Source organism: Pelophylax lessonae, assembly GCF_965119305.1.
Source record: "Pelophylax lessonae genome assembly, chromosome: 1".
Lineage (NCBI taxonomy): Eukaryota > Metazoa > Chordata > Amphibia > Anura > Ranidae > Pelophylax > Pelophylax lessonae.
In genome coordinates, this window is record NC_138768.1 from 292,278,371 (window position 1) to 292,302,741 (window position 24,371).

The window sequence follows — 24,371 nt, forward strand, 5'->3', positions numbered from 1 at the left end:
TTTCCTCTAATTGCTATGCACAAGGCATATATTGCTCTGCTGTAAATTATCCTTTTATTAATATAAATGAGCTTCTGCCTTGATTGCTATGGCTTGTATGATGAAAAACTATCCTGAAACGAGCAATCCGTTTTGTGATACATCATATAAATGACATTAATAATCAATGACTTCTGAACTAAGCGTTTCTGGTGGTGTGCGTCTCTTCTGCTCACTGCACAGACACACTGGATGCGTATTGTGTGTAAAATGTCAGATTCCCATTAACCCAGAACAAGCAAATAGTTTGTATGTCCATATTGGCTACAGAGGCTGCCAATGCATGCTCATGAATCTAACCGGTAGCAGCAGATGTTCTTGTGCTTCTTCTGATTGCTGGGATCTGTCATAAAAATAAATTCTCAACTCTGGTAGCATTTAGATTTGGAGCATATGCAACAATGGGATTATCTACTTTGGAGTTAAAAAGTAAAACAGAATCATATAAAAAATTGCTGCATGATAATGAGTACTTTAAGCAAAAGGTACATCTATAGCCATAGCAGACAATGCAACTGCTATAGGACCCAGATACATGGAGTCCAGAATAATATGTAGACGTAGTAAGAGTATCAGGCAAATCTGAACAAATTTAATGTACAATATACATAGTGTAAGAGCCTCTATAGGATTGCTTTAAAATAATTCAGTATTCTGCATCACTAGAGATAATGTCTTTGTGATATAAACTAGTTAAACAGGGGAGTCCCTTAGGCTCCGTTCACATATGCTGCGGCCGCGGTTCACAGCATGGAGTCCAGTGCGTCCCTGTTCACCAATTCAGGTGCGAATCAGTTTCAGATTTTTGCCTGAATTTGCACCTGCATCGGACCAGAAGGGGCACAGGACCCTTTTTCAATGCAGACCGTGGCCACCCCAGATCTGTGTGAACTGCCTCCTTTGAGAGCCAGTCACACTCTCCTGTCATGCAAATTGGATGCAGGGAAATCCACATCCAATTTGCATATTTGCATATGTGTAAACCCAGCCTTAATGGCTTATAATGGATCCTAAATGCAAATAAAGTATCTCACAAAAGTGAGTATGCCCCTTACATTTTTGTAAATATTTTAATATATCTTTTCATATGACAACACTGAAGAAATGACACTATGCTACAATGTAAAGTAGTGTAGTAGCGTACACGGAAGCTCAATAGGGTTTAGGTCTCAGGACATGCTTGGCCAGACCATCACCTTTACCCTTAGCTTCTATAGCAAGGCAGTGGTCATCTTGGAGGTGTGTTTGGGGATGTTATCATGTTGGAATCCTGCCCTGCAGCCCAGTCTCCGAAGAGAGGGGATCATGCTCTGCTTCAGTATGTCACAGTACATGTTGGCACTCATGGTTCCCTCAATGAACTGTAGCTCCCCAGTGCCGGCAGCACTCATGCAGCCCCAGACCATGACACTTCCGCCACCATGCTTGACTGTAGGCCAGACACACTTGTCTTTGTACTCTTCACCTGGTTGCCGCCACACACATGCTTGACACCATCTGAACCAAATAAGTTTATCTTGGTCTCAGACCACAGGACATAGTTCAAGTAATTCATATCCTTAGTCTGCTTTTCTTCAGAAAGAAGTTTGCAGGCTTTCTTGTGCATCATCTTTAGAAGAGGCTTCCTTCTGGGACTACAGCTATTCAGACCAATTTGATGCAGTGTGCAGCATATGGTCTGAGCACTGACAGGCTGACCCCCTCCCCATCGTCAACCTCTGCAGCAATGCTGGCAGCACTCATACGTCTATTTCCCAAAGACAACCCTTTGGATATGACGCTGAGCACATGCACTCAATTTCTTTGGTCGACCATATTGATATTGACCATATCCCAACAGCAGCAGCCCAACCAATTCCTTGTGTGAATGATCTGAAGCAAGTTTTCCAGGATCAGGCCTATAACTATATAAGTATGTACCAAACCATGCAACAAAAGGGAATTTTTCCCATGAAATGCATAGGTTAATATATTATCTAATATACTTACAGATATGGTGAATAAACCTTTCTTGATAAAGGCACTATACCTGTAAGCCGAAACGCGTAGGAATTTAGATATTCCTCCTATGGACCCCAGGCGGAATTCTCCAGCATGGACCAACAGAAGGACATATTCACATGTCACCATATCACTGTGTCAACTCTCTCTACTTATTTCACGATCACCAATGGGTCTATAACCCAGACACCAGATAGAGTGTCACTATACTCTGTTTTACTTTCTCTAATAAATTGTACAAGAAATTTTACAAACCATTGATTTACTTGGCCCATAAAGTCCCAATTTTCTTGGTCTGAGGCACCAAACCCATTCAAAGATCTTCTTATAGCCTAGGCCTTCTTTATGTAGAGCAAAAATTCTTTTTTTTTTCAGATCCTCAGATAGTTCTTTGCCATGAGGTGCCATGTTGAACTTCCAGTAACCAGTATGAGAGAGTGAAATTTAACACACCTGCTCCCAATTCACACCTGAGACCTTGTAACACTAACGAGTCACATGACACCAGGGAGGGGAAAATGGCTAATGGGGCCCAATTTGGACATTTTCACTTAGGGGTGTGCTCACTTTTGTTGCCAGCAGTTTAGACATTAGTGGCTGTGTGTTGAGTTATTTTGAGGGGACAGCAAATTTACACTGTTATACAAGCTGTACACTCACTACTTTACATTGTAGCAAAATGTAATTTCTTCAGTGTTGTCACATAAAAATATATAATAAAATATTTACAAAAATGAGAGGTGTGCTCACTTTTGTGAGATACTGTAGTTACAGCTATGGTTCTATCATTTCTAAATGTTTGTTATTGCTTGAGAGGTGACACCCAAACTGGCCAACTCACAAGCAGTGTTAAGGTTTTAATTAATTCCAAAGCAAGACAGGCCATAGTTATAGAGAAAATGAACTGTGGAAGCTATACCCTAAAAAAGGCAGGCGGAGGGCAAAGGATTAGTCATCAACATAGCTGTGATCCCTTTGCAGCTGATCTTTAATGACTTACCATGCCTTGATCTCCACTGTGTATCTCTATGAAGGTGGCCATCTTAGTAGAGGCAGTGCTTTTGCTTCTTCATATTAGAACCTCCAGCATAGAGAACCATGAGCAACAAAGTAGTGATCTGACCAAATTTCTCTGCACTGCTCCTGAGACTAGCAGCCAAAGGCTGCAGTGCCTTAGCTCTCACACTGAAAATATAGAGCTATGAGACTGTAGGCACAAGACTGCCTAAGCACACTTACATACCAGAAAGTGCTCTGCTATTTTTTTTAAGAGGCATTTCAAAGGGAACATTTTCAGGGTGCTGCTAAAATACAATTGCCATTTCGTATTTTTCCCTATACCATATCTAATCTTCACTTTTTTTTAGTTCAGTTTACTTTAGTTGTAATAGCTATCACAAGATAACTTTCCTTTCTCCTTATCTCCATGTAGGTGATCCAGGTATGACTACCCTTCAACTCTCAGACATGCTTTATGTGGGGGAATTGGCCACCAAGCTGGATCTTTCAATGTAAGAGGAAGGTAAAAATGACTGTCCATTGGTTGAGTCAAATAGCAGTATTATCCTTTTATCTATTTGCCAATATTTTACACAGTTCTGTATCATATAATAATAAAGGGATGCAAATTATAGACTCCAAAAAATTAACAATAACAGCGATATCAGATAAATCTTAAACAAATGTGCCGCACTTTCCCTTCCAAACTGATAAATACTGACAGCACTTTTGTGTTTGATATATATTCACTTATTAATATAAAAAGTAGAAGTATGTTATGATTGGTTAAGTGTGGTGAAATTTACACAGGCAGTTCTTCTATATTCAGTACATAGTGAAGGGAAGGGAATGCGCATCACATTTGTTTTTGATTTATTAATTATACACATTTATATATGGGAATGTGGTAGGTGTCAGCAGCTCTCATTAGAATAATTAAGCAATACATAGCTGCTCTCAAGGCTAGTCATTAAATGGAGATATGATGAAAAGACCCTACCCACATAGGCTTATAAAAGAAAGATTTGAGGACACAGACTAAATAGTTATGTCAGCCTAAAATGGATGTAAACCCTTTCCTTTACCCAGTGAAGTGAATACCCTCAGATGATACAGAGAGATGAAACAAATCTCCCTTTTTATGTTTTATTTGTATATCTGCTGTCTTCAGCTTTATATACGGTTTAGAAAGTATACATTGTGTTAGATCCTCCTGTTTCAGCTGTGAGAGCGTAGTCTTGGCATTCACTGTGTTACAGCTGATTGGAGAAAATGTACACCCCCACTCCACATAGGTAGAGGAAGGAAGGAATGTGCAGCAAACAGACCAGCTCTCTGTATTTATAGCACCCACTCCGACACAAATTTTCAGCTGATCTTATCTCCTGTTTTGGAGAACTTGTCTGAAGTTATCATGCTGATAACAGAAGAATGGAGCAGCATAAAGACATAAGACTTAGGGCTTTGGAGAGAGATAGGTAAACAATACAGGTATATGTGCCCAGGTCAAATTTCATGAAACGGGTTTACATCCACTTTAATCTTGCAGAGAAGTAAATTCCTAGCCTTTGCACATATATCATGTGAAATGGTCTAAAGTATAGTAGCGGAGAGGTCCAGGACCACAAAGTGGTATGTACAAAGTTTCATGTATGGCCTTGTGTCAGAATGGATCCTCTAAGTGGAAAGATTGTCCCATTGCTACTTGTCTGATTAGCCAACCTAACCAACTGAGAATAACTTATGCTTTATCAAACTTATCTAAAAACCAGAGGAAAGAGCACAATGGGTGCATGGGACACAACAGACACAGAAATACAGATTTCCATTAATGATCTTAATAATAGAGCTTTATTAATGCAAATATGGAAGCATCGGGTGGCTGGACATGCAGCACAATTTAGTCGCCATTAGGCATCTGAATATTTTGGTTATTTCCTGAATTTAAAAGGATGGCCTTATGTGACTATTCCTATTTCGTCAATAGAAAGAGTAAGCAGAAGTGTTCTGTAGACTTCTTTGGTATTGCATTATCAGGGGAAAACAATATTGATTGGACACGGTTTTACTCGCATTGCTTCCTTCCTGTACAAGCCTTGGCCAGTTTGCTGCTACACCATAGAAATTACACTGTAGACACATCAGAAGTCTGTCTTCTAATGGCTTTTGGGCACCTTTAATCTTCAGCTGCCAGAGCAGTAAAAGTAAGTTCAATCAGCAAAGATTGCTTCTAAGATGACATCTTACCGAAATGTATAATATTTAATCAAGGAAGGATAGCATCAGTTTTTAATTACTTCAACTTTACAGACATCTTTTTTTTTTAAATAGAAGATAATTAATTATTCTTGTAATAACAGTAAAAAAGTACTTGAAAGAATTCCCTATGAAACTCACATCAGTGAAAATATGCTAATTGTTTCCAAAAGTCATTGTTAATTAAATTTTGTTGATTGACACCTTTAGACATATAAATGAAATGCATAGAATGAAAGTGGCCCCTGAGGGTTACAATTATGAGGCATAATCAACTGGAACTGGAAATTTTCAGCAGACAGAATACTGGGTTTGTTTGATGCAGAAATAATGCAGCAGTTTGTACTGCCTTTGGAGCATAACAGGGACGTTGCCTGACATAATACTAACTAGTGGATAGAGATGTCAAGACTAAACATTTTGTGGCCTTACATGGGAAGAGATTGCTGGATGATACAAACTTTTTCTATATGAGTATGGATGAGCAATAAAGAGAAGATCATTAACATGAGCTTTTTAGAATATATATATATATATATATGAAATCTGCCATTTCTAACTTTCTGTTGAATCCTGGGCTGCTGTTCTTATCCTTCCTTTACTACCTGGTGAGTCACTGACCCAGAATAAGCATGTGTCAGAGCCCCTTGATATGCATGCGCTACTTCCAAATAAATAGCTCTGCATGCTAAGCATTGAAGTGGTAATAACAGCTCCACATCATGCACCTTCTAAACCATTTTGCTATATACAGTATTTATATATTAATGTACTGATGCTTCCACTTTTAGTGGATGGGCATTTTGGGTAAAGGAAATATTCTGTAAATCACTAATCTTTAGGCTCTAAATGATCAGAGCTTTAAGTTTACTGTCAATTTTAGAAATAAATGATTTGGCTAGCCTATGCTTTTAGGGATGTGCTCCGTTTCCGGCCCTGTTAAGACGGCCATAGATGAGATTTTGACTGGTTCTGCAGGGACCGGCTGGTTGTAAAGAAGTCAATTCATCAACGGCCGCTAGCAGAAATCATTGTGTTCTCCTGGCCCGAAAGGCTCCCCACACGCCCACAAGCAGAACACAATAGCGATGCGGGAGGGATTCCTTAATTAACACTGACTGTTGATGGGGGAATTGAGAAATGTTCTTTCCTGCAACCAAAAAGAAAAATCATCAATGGCCTGCCTTGGAGTTTCAGTGTATACATTACTTAATACTGTATATGCTTTACATCTTTTAACACTGCAATGATGGCTAAAGTAGGGTCCCTACCTCTGCTACCCACACTACTTGACCTTTCTTTCTTGCTTGTTATGGTAATTACAAGATAATTTTGCAACTCTTCTACTCTTTCATACATTTGACTATTGTAATATTAAACATACAAATATGTAAATTAGCCATCTTGTATACTATTGCTTTGCTGTTTTAGTGCAAGTTAGTTTTAAACATTCAGTCTCCTTCAATTATGGTACTCAGGTCTGCTATATACAAAGCAATATACTATATAGCCAAATGTGTTTTTGCCCTCTGACTATCACACCTACAATTTATGGTAAAAAGAATGTAGACCCCCCCATCAAATGATTGTGTTCAGGTGTTTCCGTTGAGTACTTTTAACATACACAGACCATTTAGACCATTGTGTGCTTTCAAACTTGTGGCAAGTCTATATATAGGCCCTTTTCTGTTCCAGCATAACTTTGCTTTGTGTCCAAAACCAAGCCTAGGTAATGATTTGAAAAAAAACATGCGTGACCTGCAGAGAAGCCTGCCCTCAACTATGTCAAACACCTTTAGGATGAATTGGAATGGAATTTGGAGCCAGATCTGGTTGTCCAACATCAGTGCCTTAGAAAAGCTCTTTGGGCTGAATGGGCAAAATTTTCCATAGACACACGCCAAGATCCAAGAGTGGAGACTGTTAAGGATACAAATGAAGGACCAATTTCATATTAATGCCCAACATCCAACAGTGTAGGTGTGATGGGAAAGTGTCCACAAACTTTGACCATATAGTGGACATGTCTATGTCACTTCTCTGCGTATTCTATTTGTACAGCGATGAGAAGATCATTTTGCTCGGTGGCAGGAGAACTACTAGACCTTGTACACACAAGTATTAAAAGGGAGCATTCAGAGCACATTACAGTCACTTGGTTAAAAAAAAAAGAAGGATTTATTAGTTGTTTTAAATGCCCTCACATCAGCACTCCAAATGAAAGCTTATATGAGAGAAACATAAAAGCTGCATCTCCTTCTGAAAATGCTGGTAGCCTGGCTGTCTGGTTTCTATACTGTGTTACTAACACTGACTCAGAAAGTACTGAAGCCAAACACGCCAGAATTTTCAGAAGAAGGTCAATAATGGCACCCCCTGTATTCCTCTGTCGTCAGTTTCTTTAGAATAAAGCCTAGTACACACGATCAGAAAATTGTACAAAAAATCCTGCTTTCGAAGCAATCATACGATGATCTGATCATTAGTACACAGCTATTGAGAGTTGATTAGGACAGGTCATGTGAAATTATCTATGTGTAAAAAAGTGCTCAGGATGTGAAATCAAGTAAAGCTGCAACCTTAGAACCAATCAGGGAAAAATATATATATATAAAAAGAAGCAGGTGCGCTAAACTGATATGTGTCAACCAATCAAGTAGAAGTGAACCAAAACAACAAAGTGATAAGCAAATAATCACAAAACTCTTACATATGTGATAAATGATAAACTGATACGCGTCAAGTACAAAAATGTAGTTACTATATCAGAAATGTGAATAGCAAAATCACACTCAAGTAAAGGTGAAAAAATAGAAGTAGAGGTGCATAAAGTCCAAAACAGTATTTCCAGTTAGAAATGAAGATATCCGGGTGAAATATCCACTACAACTTTAAGGTGCAGATGATCCCGCCACCATGTTGAGGACTGGCCCCTTACAGAGAGCAGAATGTTAAGGGCGTATATGAGAACTCCAGATGAGGAATAGGTGCTCAGGGGAGGGTGTGAACCACTCAAATAGGAAGATAAGCCTCTTACCAGACAATGGATAATTTAGAGCTTGATCTTAAATTCTCCTGAATGGTGCTTGTCCTCTATCCTAGGCGTCCTCACTCTGGGCAGTTCCTCTCTGGTACCAGTAAATATGTCCACGCAGGTATCTTAGGAACAGACTCCTGAGAGTCAATACACACTCTGGGATAATCACTGCAGTCTGGTTTGCCTTCCCATTGCCTTGTCCCATTGGATGTGAAATTATCCAATGGGACAAGCACAACATTTTTTTCTCATACGATTTTCATTTAATCAGTACAGTTGAAAAGTTTTTTTGCATAAGGTTAAATAAAAAATGGGTTAGAGCACGAGCACCTACGTGGATATACAATGTATGGAAATTATTGTTCTTAAAATATATTTTTTTGTAATAAAATTATGTTTTTAAATATTATTACATGTGTCTATACATTTTCTTCCTCTTTTTTGATACATTTTAATTTATAGCACCATTAAAGTCCTAATTGCCCCGTGTTTTGAGTCTCTACAGTGCACCTGTGTAGCCTAACCGGTCATGGAGTTTTTATGCGCCATTCTCCATTTTTGACGGGGTTAATGGTTCCCCAGAGTTGCCCTGTAGAATACTCATTTGTTGTTCCTTTCTAATCAGTACAGTTTTTGTCCAACAATACAATACATCACTTCCATATTTTCATTCTGTCATACAAGAATTTTCGGAACTTTAGTAACTTCTTAATATGGAGAGTAACATGCAAAAAAAAAAAAAAAATGGACGATCATTTGTCTAGTAATCTCATCAAGTGTACCAGGCTTAAATGTGGACTGCAGCAGTCTCATCAATTTGCATTGTAGTCCCAAGGAGAGTGCCGAAGGACCAAAGCCAGGATTTTCACACAGGCGACAGATGAGGTGACAGCACCTGTGTATACACAGCTAAATGCGCTACATACAGCTGTGAGATCTCATCTGAAGATGGAGAGAGGTGCCCATAATTAAAATGATGGAAAAGGCATGAATGGCCTTACCATGTGATTGAGGACTAACAGATTAATCCTGAAAGTGAAACATTCTGTTTTTTTTTTACAGCAAGAGTAAAGAGTAGTACATCTGACAATTTCAATAACATTCTGTTGAAAGTTCTCAGTAAAGTGTTTTGAGCATAACCCCAGTGACCCTGCCACATTAAATGGACAGGCACATTAATATTCAGACCATGTGCCTGAACCAGAAATTCTGTTTATTTAATGCATTATGTTTGTCTCGTTTTAATTTAATTAATGATATAATTCATTAATATTTAAAGTAAGGGAAATGGACAAATAATATATAGTGATCTTTGTTGTGGAGGGAAAAATCCCTACAGTATATCTAATAGGGGCGTGCAATAGCAAGTAAAGTGCATCATCATCAATTTTTTTAAACATTTCAAGAGTAACAAAAGCGGTCTTTTGATTAAATTATCAACCACATTTTAACATACATCATGGAGACTGATCAATCATTTTGATGATGAAGGAAAAAATCAGGTGCCTAAAACAACCAGTTAGATTTTAACTTTCCCCTTTTGAAAAGTAAAATAAAATAGTTTCATTTAATGTGCATCAGTTTTCATAAATCAGCCCTGTTATTCTACACTTGAGAAAGAAAAAAAACTTGTTTCTGTTAGGAGGTCAAATTTTCTTCAGTGAATGAGTCATAATACAGACAGACTCGCAATAAACATGGCTGTAGATGTCAGATGATTGCCACTTGACCAACCATATTAGATTGATTGATGAACTTCATGTTTATGATCCAGTCAACCAGCCTAAGAAAATAGCAATTGGCCAACTGGTATTTTTTCACTCTTGAGATGGGCAGGTGCTAGAGCTCCCCATTGTGCTTTCTAATGTATAAAGATGCCCATAAGGGTGCATATTTATTTGACAATTTGTATGAAAAAAAAAAAAAAAACAGGTGTGGTTGGATTGTACCCACATTTTTTATCACCCTCTAATCTTAGGGCTGGTTACAGCCACACGCTTTCTACAGTTCATTAAAACCTTGTGCAAGGCAATGATTTCCGTAAATGTGTGAACAGTGTGTTGTCTAGTTGTGTATTCGTTCGTCTTGTCCCAACACCCCTTATTGGAATGCAATTAGAATGAGACAGAGACTTTGGGAAATATTTTGAAAGGTGCCTATAGTCATATGATGATTGTCTTCCAATCTAGCCAATTATGGTCAGGGTGCTAAATAATTGCATGTCTCTGGATACTCAGACTTCTGCAGACCCGCCCTGGCCCATTATTCTCAACAGGTCCAGGTTTCCATCTCTGGCACCTGTAGGCGAACAGTCTTTGCCACCCAACACAGCAACCCTCTACTATAATCTCCTCTTTTATACAAACCATTTTCTCAACCAACTGATCCTAATTTTGCTTAGAAAAATGTGAACATGTGTTTGTGATTACTGTATTATAAATAGGAAGAATGCATGGCCATTAACTAGGAAAAGTTGCCTCTTTTATTGGCTGCCTATTTACACTATGCCTTATGGTAAACCCGCTCCTCAATCTTGGTGATAAATATGAATGTCTGGGCTGGATTTCCTTGGCATGCGGCTATTTGTTGGGCACTGGAATTTCTACAAAACCTGTATGTTCAGCTGACAAAGGAATGCAAGTTTATGTCATAAGCCCTAAAATAACAACTGTTTAGCAGATGTATCTTCCAAATGCCATCACATATTTTTGGGTATCTTTTCCTGTCCGAAAAATAGGAATCTTTTTGGAAATTAAAAAAAATTCCCTATACATTATGAAGATTTATTTTTCTAGATTCTGCAAACGTATGCAGCATGATTCTTAATGAAATAGACTGTTTAGTAAAAAGTGGGAATAATAGAATGATGTGCAGGCATATCATGAGCCTTCCTGTTTAGTTATTTCACACCTCTCTTGGTCAGGGCAGACAACACCCCCTGCAGAAACTCATTACTATGCATATGAATGGCCACCAGCTCTGTAACTTGCAGATGTCTTTGTTAAGTACTTTAGGTAGCCAAAACAGTTGATTTTAAAACACAACATTTCCTAAAGCATTGCACTTTAAGTTTTGGTCATCTGTAAAGAAAAAAGCATGTTATTTTGGCAATTCATCTAGAATCATTGTTTAAAGAGCATGCCATATTGATGATGTAATTGTTATAACCTTGTACAAGCAGAGATGGCTCATTGTATCTTGATCTTGTATGCTGTAGGAGTTGCTATGCAACTGTATGTACTTGTTAAAATGTTTTATGTATCTGCAGTTTACTTTTATGTACCTTTTGCTAGTAGCACTTCATTTTTACAGTACTACAAAAAAAATGGTGGGACTATACAAATATATACTTAATAGAATTTTTTGACATTTGATCTGTACACGCAGTATGCACTTTAATAGCCTACAAGACATACTCACTAGACAGGGGCATAATACCATTTTACTGAAATCTATAAAGATGGTACACTACATCAACACAACATTATTTGACCACTGGCTGTAACCAGAATAGAACTTTGCTATTTAATTGAATATGCCACATTCATAGCATAGTAAAGGAGATTAAAAAGCTTTTTCCTAAAAAAAAAAAAAAAAAACATAAGGGAATAGGCTTATTTAGTAATGGACAGAGCATTTTGCAATAGTCAGAATTCATCTTTCACAGATCTATCTGCATAATATTGAAATCTTACTGATTGCTATGGGTGCTGCATTTTACATACAGTCTTAACACCATGTATGGATAAAATGTTTTACTAGGTTTTAGCAGAATAATATACTTTGTTAGCCGCTGAATAATATGACAAGTTTGAAGTTTAACCGCTTTCGGACCGCCTGCCGGCAGGCAGCCCCTCCTGTGCAAACCAACGTAGGTCTACGTAGGTAATACCCTTTATCGGCTAACCTAAGTTATTCAATATGCAAGCTTTCAGGATGTCTAGATTTAGATTTAAAATGTATAATGCCTGCAGTAGGATTCTAAAGTTGGACATTAGAGGGATCAAAATTCAGCCAGTTCAACAGGGACTGGTCCAATTTGTCGGTGGCCACGTCTGCTCCACAGAACTCAATTGTTTAAACTACTTTTATCAATGCTATAAAACTTTTGTCAACCAGCACATTCAGCCACTGATCATTGTAGTCTGACAGCTTCCTACATATACACACTTTCCTTGTGTATATAAAGGAATGTTTTTGCTTTTTTCATTGTTACTTAAAAAAAAAAAAACTACAATCTATGGCTAGCTTTAGGCATCCCGAAAGCTTGCATCTTTAATAAGTTAGCCAATCAGGTATATCCCCTAAACTCCCAAATTTCCCTGCCTTCATTTTTTATTCCACCTGAAAGTTTGTGTGTCCCAGCACTTTGTTTTGCATTCTCAAAAAATGAATTTAATATAAAAATATAACAAGGAGAGTGGGACCCCTAATAAAGAGTACAGCTGGATTCACAAATATGCGATGCGGGAACCAGCGAGATTCCAGTGTGGGTTCACACATTGCATCTAACTGACAGGCAGTTCACACTGCTTTCTGTGAACTTCTGCGGGTGTCAATTGAAAGTTAATGACACCCCCAAATCAGATCACAAGTGCGAACTGTGGAATCAGATCGCGTGGGTGTGAACTCCCATGCAATCCCATTCCAGTATGGACCAAAAAAAGTTCTTTTAGTGCAAATGCGATGCGGTTTTAGCCATACAAACTGTTTTTTGAATGAATTTGCATCACACAGACATCGCATGTGATATGCACAGCAATGCAGTGCGAAACACATGCGATGTCTGGCATTGCATATGTATGAACCCAGCCTACAACAGGTGTACACACCTAGGAACTCAAAAGAAAATATTTTACCAATAGAGCCCCTAAGAGATAGAAGGCTTGCTAAGATTGCAATAGAAAGTGCGGGAAGACATGTTTGAGCTATCTCTTTGGAAATCAATTGTCATTGATCATAAAAAAAATGTCTAGACAGTCGCACATTACTTTCCTCAAAACAGCAGGGGATGTAACTGGTAGGCAGACACCTCTACACACAAAGATTCTAATAGGAATGTAATTCATTTGGAGACTAGTACGTAGATATACTGTGTGTGTATATATATATATATATATATATATATATATATATATATATATATATATATATATATATATATATTACATCATCATACTTTTTGATCTACAGTGAGACATTTATGTTGTAGCAGAAGACTGTGGCACCCTGTGGTACTGAGTTAGACATGTGGGATCTCATTTAATTTGTAACTTTGTTCAGCAGTGTAATTTTTTTTAACTTGTGCCATCACAATCTGAAAGTCACTTTTTGTGAATGTTTTAAATTAAAAAAATATATATACCATATTTTCAAAAAAAAAAAAAAAAAGTGTGTGTAGGATGGTTTAACCGAGTTGTTAGGAATGAGCAAAAAACTTGTGAATATCCAGGGAAGAACATGTTTTCTAGATAGATTGGGAAATCTTACATCTCTGTCTATGCTGATACCTGCTTACTTACCTACTGTATTTTTGGGGAAAATTCAATCAGCCTGGATTAAGTTTTCATGGCTAATTACCTCTGCATTCCCAGAGAAAGGTGCCCATAGAAGAGAGAGTAGAAAACCAAACTGTTGAAGAATTGCTACATAAATATGTAGATGATCGTCCTGAGGGAACAGTAAAAATCAGTTGGTAATGTCCAACCAGCTTATTGATTCCTCCATTGGTCAGCCAGTAGGTGTCTAACTAGGTCTTAGAATTTCAACAGACCAATCAATGTTTCATATTTTGGTCCATGTGGCCGAATGGCTGATGCAAGCACATCTAATTAGGACACATGAACAAAACTGCATGTCTAAGACCGCATTCACACTGCAGCGGCATGACTTCGGGGGCGACCTGTGAAGTCCCGTGCACCGCGACTTCGGCGCGACTTGCACGGACTTCATATAATGAATGTCTATGCAAGTCGCCCTGAAGTAGTACAGGACCCTTTTTCTAAGTCGGAGCGACTTGTGTCGCTCCTATTAGAACGGGTTCTGTAGCACTGCATGGACCGCAACTTGTCAGGCTGACAAGTCGCGGTAGTGTGAATGGAGCCTAAATAGGAAAAGGATGTTCATTGTCTGGTTTGACCAGTTTCAGTCAATGGAAAGTCATCATGTATGTACTGATTCTGCTACCGCTGCAGCCACGCTAAGGATTTCTACTTCTGCAGGAAGACTGGATCATTCCAAAGAATTGTTTATCAATTGGATTTGTTTGGACTGTCCTCTCATGTCTATGGTCAGTTATAAAGGGTTAAAAAAGATTTTAACTAAAATAATAAAAATCATTATCTGGTTTGAAAATTGACCAGTGCTTGAGAATGTTTATACTGGCTATTATATTAGCCCACGCAGAACATGAACTGATAGGGTATGAAAAAAGGCAAAATATTTCTTGTAGGCTAGGTAACCAGTCATTCATCTCCTTTACAGATAGTTGACTAGCGGACTCTAAGCCTATTGGTTGTTTTGGATATAAACCATGATGCTTCAAATAGTTAATTGACAATATTTTTCATGTAACGGTTTCCATAGGCCTGTATATTGTCTATGCTATGCAAAAATCACAAAACAGAGTAAGCCAAGCAGCTACAGCAAGCATCCTAAGGTCCTTATTGACATAAACATGCCAGTGTAATGCCTCGTACACACGTGCAGATCGTCGGCCGAACGATCGGCCTTCTTTTGTCCCCGGGCTGTCGTGTCTGTTGAAAAGTGCAAAAGACTGCACAAGAATTTTGTCCGCCGACTACAGCCGACTGCAGAAGTGATGTCATGTGATGGTTAACTTTCCCTGTGTTTTTTCTTTTCTGAGCATGCTCAGTCTTGCAAATCTGCTGTCTGTCGGCCGAATTCTGTATTGACTGGCGAACAATCGGCCGCTCTGGTGTCGGCATACAAAAATTTTAATGCTTGTACGACAGATTATTTTCGGCCGAAAGTGCGCTGTCGGCTGTCGGAAGCATCATACTAACAAGCCGAAAATCGTCCGATTGGTCGTCGGCCGAATCTTTTCGGCTGACAATCTGCACGTGTGTACGGGGCATAAGCAGGTGTTCAATTATCATACTTTATTCTTGCCATAGGCTTTAGGAGAAAATAGGTCATACAAGCCTGCTCCCAATACCAGAAGATTTGCCCATTTTACTGATGGTCAAATAAACATTCATTCTCTAGTGATCTGTGTGTATATTTACACCTATAGACAGGAGATGAAACATTCCTAGACACCTTAACCGGCCACAATGAATCCACAATGGAAAATCGCTACTTTCTGAAATCGTGGGACCCTTTATCACAGACTGTCCAACAGAAACATATGCTTAGCTTGGTCCCACAAACATATTGTGGTATACATAGCAGAGAGAAAAGCTGCCTGTGCAAGCTTATATAGGGGAATATTGTCAGACAATGATTATAAACCTGCCCAATTGGGTTCAGTCGCCAGGAGTTGCTGGTGGTGTCTGCAGATATAAGACTGTTTCAAGGTCCAAAAAATTGGGGAATAGTCATCTCATGTCTATAAGCACATTTACAGTAGGACTGTTTGCTGTCTAATTTGTCAGGCCATGTTGAGAGCATCAGACTACTCATGCTCTTGTCTCCCATAGAGAGGTTTCTGACTTCAGTAAAGAGCTTAAGATTCTCATTACCATAATGGTAGCTGTGCAAACAAGTCATTATCTCAGCTTGAGAAACACATTGTTCAGAGGTTTGACACCATCATCCTATATGAAAGGCCCTTTTCCATTCAATACCCCTTGACACATCCTGAGAAAGAGGCTTTTGAAGGGGAAATAAGGCTTGGTGTATTTAAGCAAAGCTTTCAGACAACTTTGAAATTATTTCAAAAGAGAGGAAAGATGTGTACATTGTGGCTCTGGCTATGTGTCCTTCTTCAGGTCTCCTGGACGTTCCCCATGTTCTTAAGGAAAACCTCTGGACATGTACCAGCATATGCCAAGCCAGAAAGGGCAGCTCAAACAAATATCATCAAGAAACAGAGAACAGATCATCAAAACAGGGACAGAATAGAGACAATAATGGAAAAACTCACTGCTGACAGATGGCCAAAAGGACAAGACATCCTACAATATCACAGGACACAATGTAATTACATGAATCAGTCTTGGACACATTGGCACGATTCTACCGATAATCAAGATCTCAAGTCAGTTTACACGCTCAGAATATTCACCGGACCATTGAAGGCAACATTCCCTCAACGGAACCTCTTCCAATATGTGAGCAGGATCTACAGGTGCTGCAAGCTTCGGCTGAACTGTCCTAAAATAAAGGGACTCCAGGGAACAATGGTGGATGGTATGTCTTTTTTTGATACATATTTTTATACAATTTTGATTATACTATTACTTCTCTATTTTAGTGTTAATTGTATATAATGACAGCAAATCAAAAGTGTTATATATCTGAAAAGCTACATTATGTGAAAGAGCTGCCTGAACTTATTTTTTATAATTTTGGTTTCAGGGGAAGGGGTTTAAAACACCCCTGTAATTTTTCTTTGCCATCCCCGTCTCATTGGGGAGATTTCCCTTTACTTCCTGTCCTATAGACACAAAAAGAAGTGAGAAGAAATCTTTTCAAAGTGCCAGTTGTCCCTAGAGCAAGCATCTCCATGGGAAATGATCCCCTAAGCCATTCTGGTGATTATTTAGATTTATGTGAGGCCTAAATTAGCTAGCATCACATGCATACGGAGGCCCGTACACACTTGACGAAAATTGGACAAATTATCCTCCGATTTTTCTCTCTCTTGCTCAGCGTTCATTACCGATTTTAGTTGACAGTGCAAAAATGTTCACGAGATTTCTTGTCCTTTTTTTTTTGGCACATTTGTTCCTAGACTTCCGGGTTGTCTGCAACTTCAGATCATGCGCGGTCTTTCGTATGCGATTTTTCACGGACGTACTGCATACACATTAAACGAAAATTGGTCGTCTGGGGACAGACTACAAAAATTTTGGTGTTTGTTCCTCCGTTTTTTTTTTTCATTGAAAATGTCGGCTGCTGAAAGTTGTGTACACAATAGCCCAAAATCGTATGATTTTACCTCGGGCATGAATTTTCGGAAGATTTTCTACTGGTGTGTACCCCGCTTAAATGGTAGTTTTTCGTTTTCTTAAAAATATCTTTATGGTCCCTACCAAGAGCAAAAAAGACTCCGTTTTAGTAATGCGGGGTACACCTTGTGCATTGATGGATAATATCTTAGGGGAGTAAATTGGGTCCGCCGGTCACACGCACAGGGGGGGTCTGTGACCGCGCGGGAGCTCGCCTCCGGGTGCGCGCGCTCGCTCCCTAGACCCTCACAGGCTAGCGACGTAGATCTACGTCACTCTGCCTGTGAGGGGCTGACTGCCAACGTAAATAGTCGTGCGGCGGTCGGCAAGTGGTTAATAGAAGACCCTCTTCTGCAATAGGATGGGTGTTCTATGGGTGGCTGCCTGCAATGTGATTATCCTTATAGATTAATCAAAGGTAGAAGAGAAAAGAAGTGTGGTATTAGAACTATCCCTTACTCTGTCCAAAATGAAAAAAAGTTCTACTTTATAAAGTGAAGTATTGGAACTTCACCCCACCCAGAAGACCAGGCACCCATAATATTTTGTATATTTGCTTTTACTTCAATAAAACAGATTTACACTATGGGCTCCCAGCCTTTATTCTCTCAACATGCACACAGAATGGAGGGGAGAAGTAAATACGAGGTTGACACGATCTTCTATCTTGTACAAGGTGCAGATATATCATTGTTTCAGTGAGTGAGGACACATAGGAGGGGAGCGCAGAGCGGGACACCTGAAGCACTGGATTAATGCATACTGAGCACCTTCATATCACAGCCTAATAACTTATTTAACATGGATTACTTATGCTATAAAGTGCTCCATGTTGAAATCAATATGAACTTTGACTGAATGTGGACTGTTTAATGATTTTACAGCATGGAGCACTTTATTGCAATTTGGGTATTCCTAACTTAATGCATTACAGAGCACTTTATATTTGATTCATCTGTTACATACCTTTATTTGGTAATGATATAAATTAGGTAGCGTTGCATACTTCTGATCTCCTTTATTTCTACTTTAAGGTAAATATCCCCAGTAGGACATCGACCATAATATATATATATATACACACACACACACACACACACACTTTACCTATATGAATTTGACTGATGTAAACTAAAAATCCTGTTTTTGTTTTGGTACAGGGAAAAAAGAAATCAGCCTCTACATTGACCCAGACAACTTTGGCCTTTCTATTCGCCGAGCTGAATTACATTTGGAGATTTTAGCTGATGAACAGTTAACAGTTGTTCCAGTGTTAACCCTCAATGGGCACACCCACTCAAGGTATCTATTCTCCAGCATGATGGCTTTATGTAAATAGCTGTTCTGAACTTCGAGACTATGTTGCCAGACCATTCATTCAAACAACAAGATTATATGTATATTAGAAGTATAACTGAAGGCAAAACTATTAGATTTGGATAGAGTGGAGAAGGATTAGAACATAGGTTTGTTTGTTTTTTGCTCTCTGTAGCCCCATTAAGGAGATTAACCCTCTCAATTAGTCCTATTTACCTATTATCACTAAAAGTAAATTAAATCTCAAACTTTGGGTTGTCCCTAGAACAGTGGGAATGTCTTTCAATGTGGACAATAGTTCTAGTGACAATCAGAAATTCCCTCACATTAGATGGATTCTCTCTCACTTCCTGTTTTGGCTATGGGACAGGAAGTGTAAAATCTCCCCAATGGGACACAAACTAAGATTTAACTCTACCTTATTCTATCAAAAATGCAAAAACATTGCCTTTAGTTTTACTTTAACATATTTTATGCATGATATTTACCTTCTCTGCCTTTCGGCTAAGATCAAGTGTAGTATCTGTTCTTATCAGTGATCCAGTGGGGGCGCTGTGCTGTCACCTGAGCTGGCCAAGGTTGGGTGGCGGCTATGCAAACCTGCTGGAGTGATGGGGACCTGGAGGGTCAGTATTGGCAGGAACTGAAACTAGAGCGCCCATAGGTAATTGGGGGCCAGGAGTAAGTTTTCCTCGAGAAAGCTGGAAGGATCCATAAACTCCTGATCCTAACATTCTACCTTGTCTGGCCATGGGCTGGGAAGGCAGAGAGTCCATGGGGTCTGTGCCCTCTGGGGGTGGTCGCTCCAGAAGCGCTCTTAGTAACACTTGGGTGTGGGACCCCAATGTGTGAACACTTTTTCTGCACTGCCCCTTTTATGGCTGAGCCTTTTGAGGCAATTTTTGTTACCAGACCTCAGGGCCCGGCCAGTGCACCATGCATGGCCACTTTTTTATTTTCCTCCCACGTTTGTCACCTTTCACTTTTGTGTGTGTTTGTTTTTCATGGATGAAGGGTGTGAGTCCTCGGGCTTGCCCTGACATCTAGGGGGAGGATGTATGGCATTCTGGTTCCTTCCTCCCCTGCCTCTGGGGGGGTCTCTCTTCAGGAGAGCCCCTCAACCAAGTATTTGGTAGCGGCTTCAGCTGCCCAGAAGAACGGGGTCTGCCAGGCTTCCTGGCTAGGCGGACCATGTAAACTCTTTATCCACTGTCAGGAGTCTTGCGCCCCCGGGATCAGGGTAGAAGTCCTACCCCTTCAGAGGGTGGACTAAAAGCACATCCTTAAGTGCACATTTTAGTGTGTGTTCATATGCACGTTTTTTGTTCACTTACAGGTTTTTTCGTTATAGGTTTTTTTTTTTTATCCGGGATGGTGCAAAAATGTACCTATAGAATACTCTTTCATGTAGATATAAAAAAGGCCTTTGACTGCTACTGGTCGCTACCATCTTGAATGTGATGTCAGCAGACCAGCAAACTCAGAGCTGTCACACAAGTGACACTCTATAATATTCCCTTTTGCTCCTTCCCAGAAGTTTCATGTAGGTGAAGTGAGGGTTGGAGTAGCTGGACCCACACAGAAAGTAATTAGGACACTCTCTGAAGAGAAGGGGGCTACAACATGGTGGAGGGGGCTGCGCTAGGGAATTGACTTTTCCTGGAGTATTCTATTTTTCTATCTAGTTCAAACACACATTGCAAGTGAATATAAAATTATTTATGGAAAACACTGCAGGTAAACATTGAAAATACTTGATTTTCTGTGCTTTTACCTGCAAATGTTGGCGAAAGGGTCTCTCTAAGACACCACCACTGAAAAACAACAAATGAATCTTGATCCATTCCATTAGCCATTCAGTAGTTATACTTAAATAGCAGTGCAGGCATCCATATTCATTAGTAAACACCTCAATGCAAACTGTGACAAATCCTGCACCAAGGGACATGTTAATTAATGACATTTTGATGATCGTATTAATTTAAGCATTATATCTTTGGGCTTATTTCTTAATACAAGGTGCAGCGATGTGTAGTAACCCATGACATTAATCTGAATTTAGCAACTTAAGTGGGCAGATTAATGAATGCTAATTCTGGATGGCTGCTGCATGCAATTTCACCTATTCAAGAACACAGCTAGGTGCTATTTGTATCTAAATCTGCCTTCTAATAGGCTGTGAAATACTATTTTTTTTTGTGGTTGTTTTCTCGAGCTTTTGTCTGAATTCATGAGAAGGAATAGGAATTGTTCTCGTTGACCTTTCCTCCTTCTCAGTGCAGCAGAATATACTATCTCACCAAACGTGTTGGGGCGCCTGCCATAGGGTTCAATATTGAGTTTGCCCACCCTTTGCAGCTATAACAGCTTCAACTCTTCTGGGAAGGCTGTCCACAAGGTTTAGTAGTGTGTCTATGGGAATGTTTGATCATTCTTCCAGAAGCACATTTGTGAGGTCAAGCACTGACGTTTGAGGAGAAGGCCTGACTCGCAGTCTGTGCTCCAATTCATCCCAAAGGTTTTCTATTGGGTTGAGGTCAGGACTATGTGCAGACCCATCAACAAACCCCCCCCCCTAAACTTGATCATGCATGTCTTTATGGACCTTGCTTTGTGCACTGGTGCACAGCCCCAAACTGTTCCCAAAAAGTTGGGAGCATGAAATTATCCAAAATGTCTTGGTAGGCTGACGTCTTAAGAGTTCCCTTCACTTGAACTAAGGGGCCAAGCCCAACTCCTGAAAAATAACCCACACCATAACCCCCCTTATCCTCCATCAAATGAGTTGTACCAGTGCAATACTTTTGGTACTAGTGTAATTAGACTCCGGTCCCATAATACATGATGGAAAAAATTCTACAGTTTGCACTCCTAATTTTCCAAAAGGACAAAGCAACCAAGTTCATTTTAATGGTGACCCTGCAAGCAGCCTAAACTTCTCTTCTATTTGCTCCCCCGAGGCTCTTTTCTGGCAGGGGTAAAAAGAGGAAGCCTTGTGTTAGTTACGATTCATACTGGGTTCCTGCATACTCATTCAACAAACACTAGCACTGTCCCATTGGAAGAAAGGGAGTAAACCACTTGCTCCCCCATACCTGGAAATACTGGACATGTCAGTGTGTGTCTCCTGGGGCAGAGTGATGGGATACATGGCGAGCAGAATATAAGCTGTTGGGAGTAAGCTGTAAGTGAACCCGATTCTTTGCTCTGATTAATCATGCGCATTGTGTAAAAAGGGTGTTGGATCCTGTCTTCTCTGATCCTACTTCCCCAGTCCCCAATGTATTTCCTGATAAGACAGAACCTTTGGAGGCACTCTGCACAAGTTAAGTTCGGTGTGTATTGCTAGAATTATTTTTTCCTTGGGAGAGTGCATGTGATCAGCACAGGGCCAATCAGCACTGTCCAGACAGAAGGTCAGGGGTGCTGCAGCCTCATAGCACAGTCAGAGTAGAATATAAACTCCTCCTACAAGCTTTAACTGATTAGTCACAGGACTGCTATATACTGCTAAAGAGAAAATGTATTTAGCAGTTTATATTTACTAAACTTATTATCCTTTCATGTTCTGTGTACTGTGGCAGATCAGATATAGTGAATGCTGGTTCCTGGGTTTAGTAACACTTTAAAATGCCTGTATCAAAGATGTGCCAGACTCAGGTTTGCATTTGTACTAAAAAAAATGATTGCCATAAATGTTTTTTTTTGTATACAAGAGGGTAGTGTTAGCTGGGCAACAATGGGTATTCTTTTACAGTAAGTGCAATTTATTGCACAGTTTTCTTACCTTTACATATTTTATTTTGTAGGTTCACACAGTTGAGGAGTGGCCATATTATTGACTTAGCGTTGGATGTAATGTTCCTGTTAGAAGCCTTGAAGGAGAAAGAAACAGACAGCATGGTGAATGAGGAAGTGACAGAGCTAAGCCTGACCTTAAACTGTATGAAGAATGAACTTCACGTACCCTGTAATTCCCACAGGGTGTCTCTGCTTCACGCTCCTTTTATAGCTTTTCAGTACTAGCTCCAAGACACGATTGATCCCACATTAGACTATGTACTGAAAGCAGGGAATAGCAACACTTCCTTTGAGATGGATCTCACAAAATGACACGTGGGGCAATGCCACCAAAGACTGCCGACGTGTAACGCCTGACTAGCCAGTCAGGTTATAACAGCTATGGAATACAAAGGTGTCTAGTATACCTCCATAATATATTGGCCATTTTATTCATGTCTACACTTTGTATATATTTTCCTTTGGCACTTTTTTTTTTTTTTTCGGAATCAGAACTCGGGGTAACACTGGAGACTTACTAGAACTGTTTAGGTGGCTTGGAGAAGATACGAAACACCTTTAACATTGCAGAACAAGTCCAGTTGAATGTGACCAACTACTATATATATATATCTATCATGACCCTCTTTAAACAAGTACCTATATATATATATATATATATATATATATATATATATATATATATATATATATATAACACTAGACAGCTTTGAAATGACATGGAATCTCAGAGCGGCTTTGGACTAGAGGTTACTTCGGGGTGTAAAAGAACAAGATCACCTCTTAGCAGCGGAGTGTGAGCAGTTTAAGGCTGTTTTTTCTGATTGACTGCGGTTTTTACTAACCACTACTGCTCTGCACGTTATATCATTAAAGAAGTAAGAACTGCGACCATGTATGTCACCCTGCTGCATTTACTAGGATTCCTTCAGATGCTGTGAAACATTTATCTTTTTGACATGTCCCAATTTAATCCTTGAAGCATAATTAATGAAAACATCTCATTCACTCTTTAAGGCAGCATAATACAGTTAAAATACAATCCATCAATGACATCTACATTTTATTGGTCGGTGTCATCACCTCTACAGGACCCTTAAGTGACAAACAGGATTTTTCTATCCTCTGTGATTAGTAAAATGGGGGTAGGAACAATAGCGTTACACTTTTAAGTTTATGGACTTCACAAGATGGTATGGGTGCTTCAAACAACTGGATGCTTCACAATGAGGACTATAGAAAACTAGTAGAAAGGTGTGGGTGTTGCCCATAACAGTCAGATGTTTGCTATCAGCTAGCCATACAATGGCAAATGTTCTCACAAGGACCCTGGGAGGTGAGATCTCTCTAAGCTTAGCTGGATTGCAGCACAACTGGGGGAGGGGGTGAATCTCTGCAAATCTTTTGCCCAATTTGGCTGATCATCCAGAGTTTGCCAAGGCCAATCCATGTGTGATAACGAGCACTCCCTGCGCTTGTAGGTGCTCATCGCTCACTGTGAAGTCATAACTAGCGTTTTTTTTGCGATCTCTTGTTCAGGACAAACCTCCAAAGTGAGGGAAAGTCTAATCAATGACAGTTGTCACTAGAACAAATGTTCCCATTAGAGTGTTTTCCATAAACGCCTGTCCTGGTTTAAATAACATTTTGGTAGATTTCCTTTAGTTCTCATAAATGTTCCTCAATGCAGAAATGTTAATAATGTTAAGTTTAGCACTTTGTTTTTATTTGTAAATAAAATTTATATTTATGTTTTTTAGTTAATATTTTAAATCATGTATAGATAA

The 24,371-nt window shown here is 39.4% G+C and overlaps 1 protein-coding gene across 1 annotated transcript; it reads left to right on the plus strand.

The window, feature by feature from the left end:
* Positions 1 to 16,237: 16,237 nt before the first annotated feature.
* Positions 16,238 to 22,809, plus strand: LOC309545016 (uncharacterized protein; the record flags this gene model as incomplete). The annotated part of the gene is made up of 3 exons (XM_082244103.1): positions 16,238 to 16,705; positions 18,627 to 18,768; positions 22,593 to 22,809. The coding sequence occupies exons 1-3, from the start codon at positions 16,246 to 16,248 to the stop codon at positions 22,807 to 22,809; spliced, it is 819 nt and encodes a 272-aa protein (XP_082100229.1). The 5' UTR covers positions 16,238 to 16,245.
* Between the last annotated feature and the right edge of the window lie 1,562 nt (positions 22,810 to 24,371).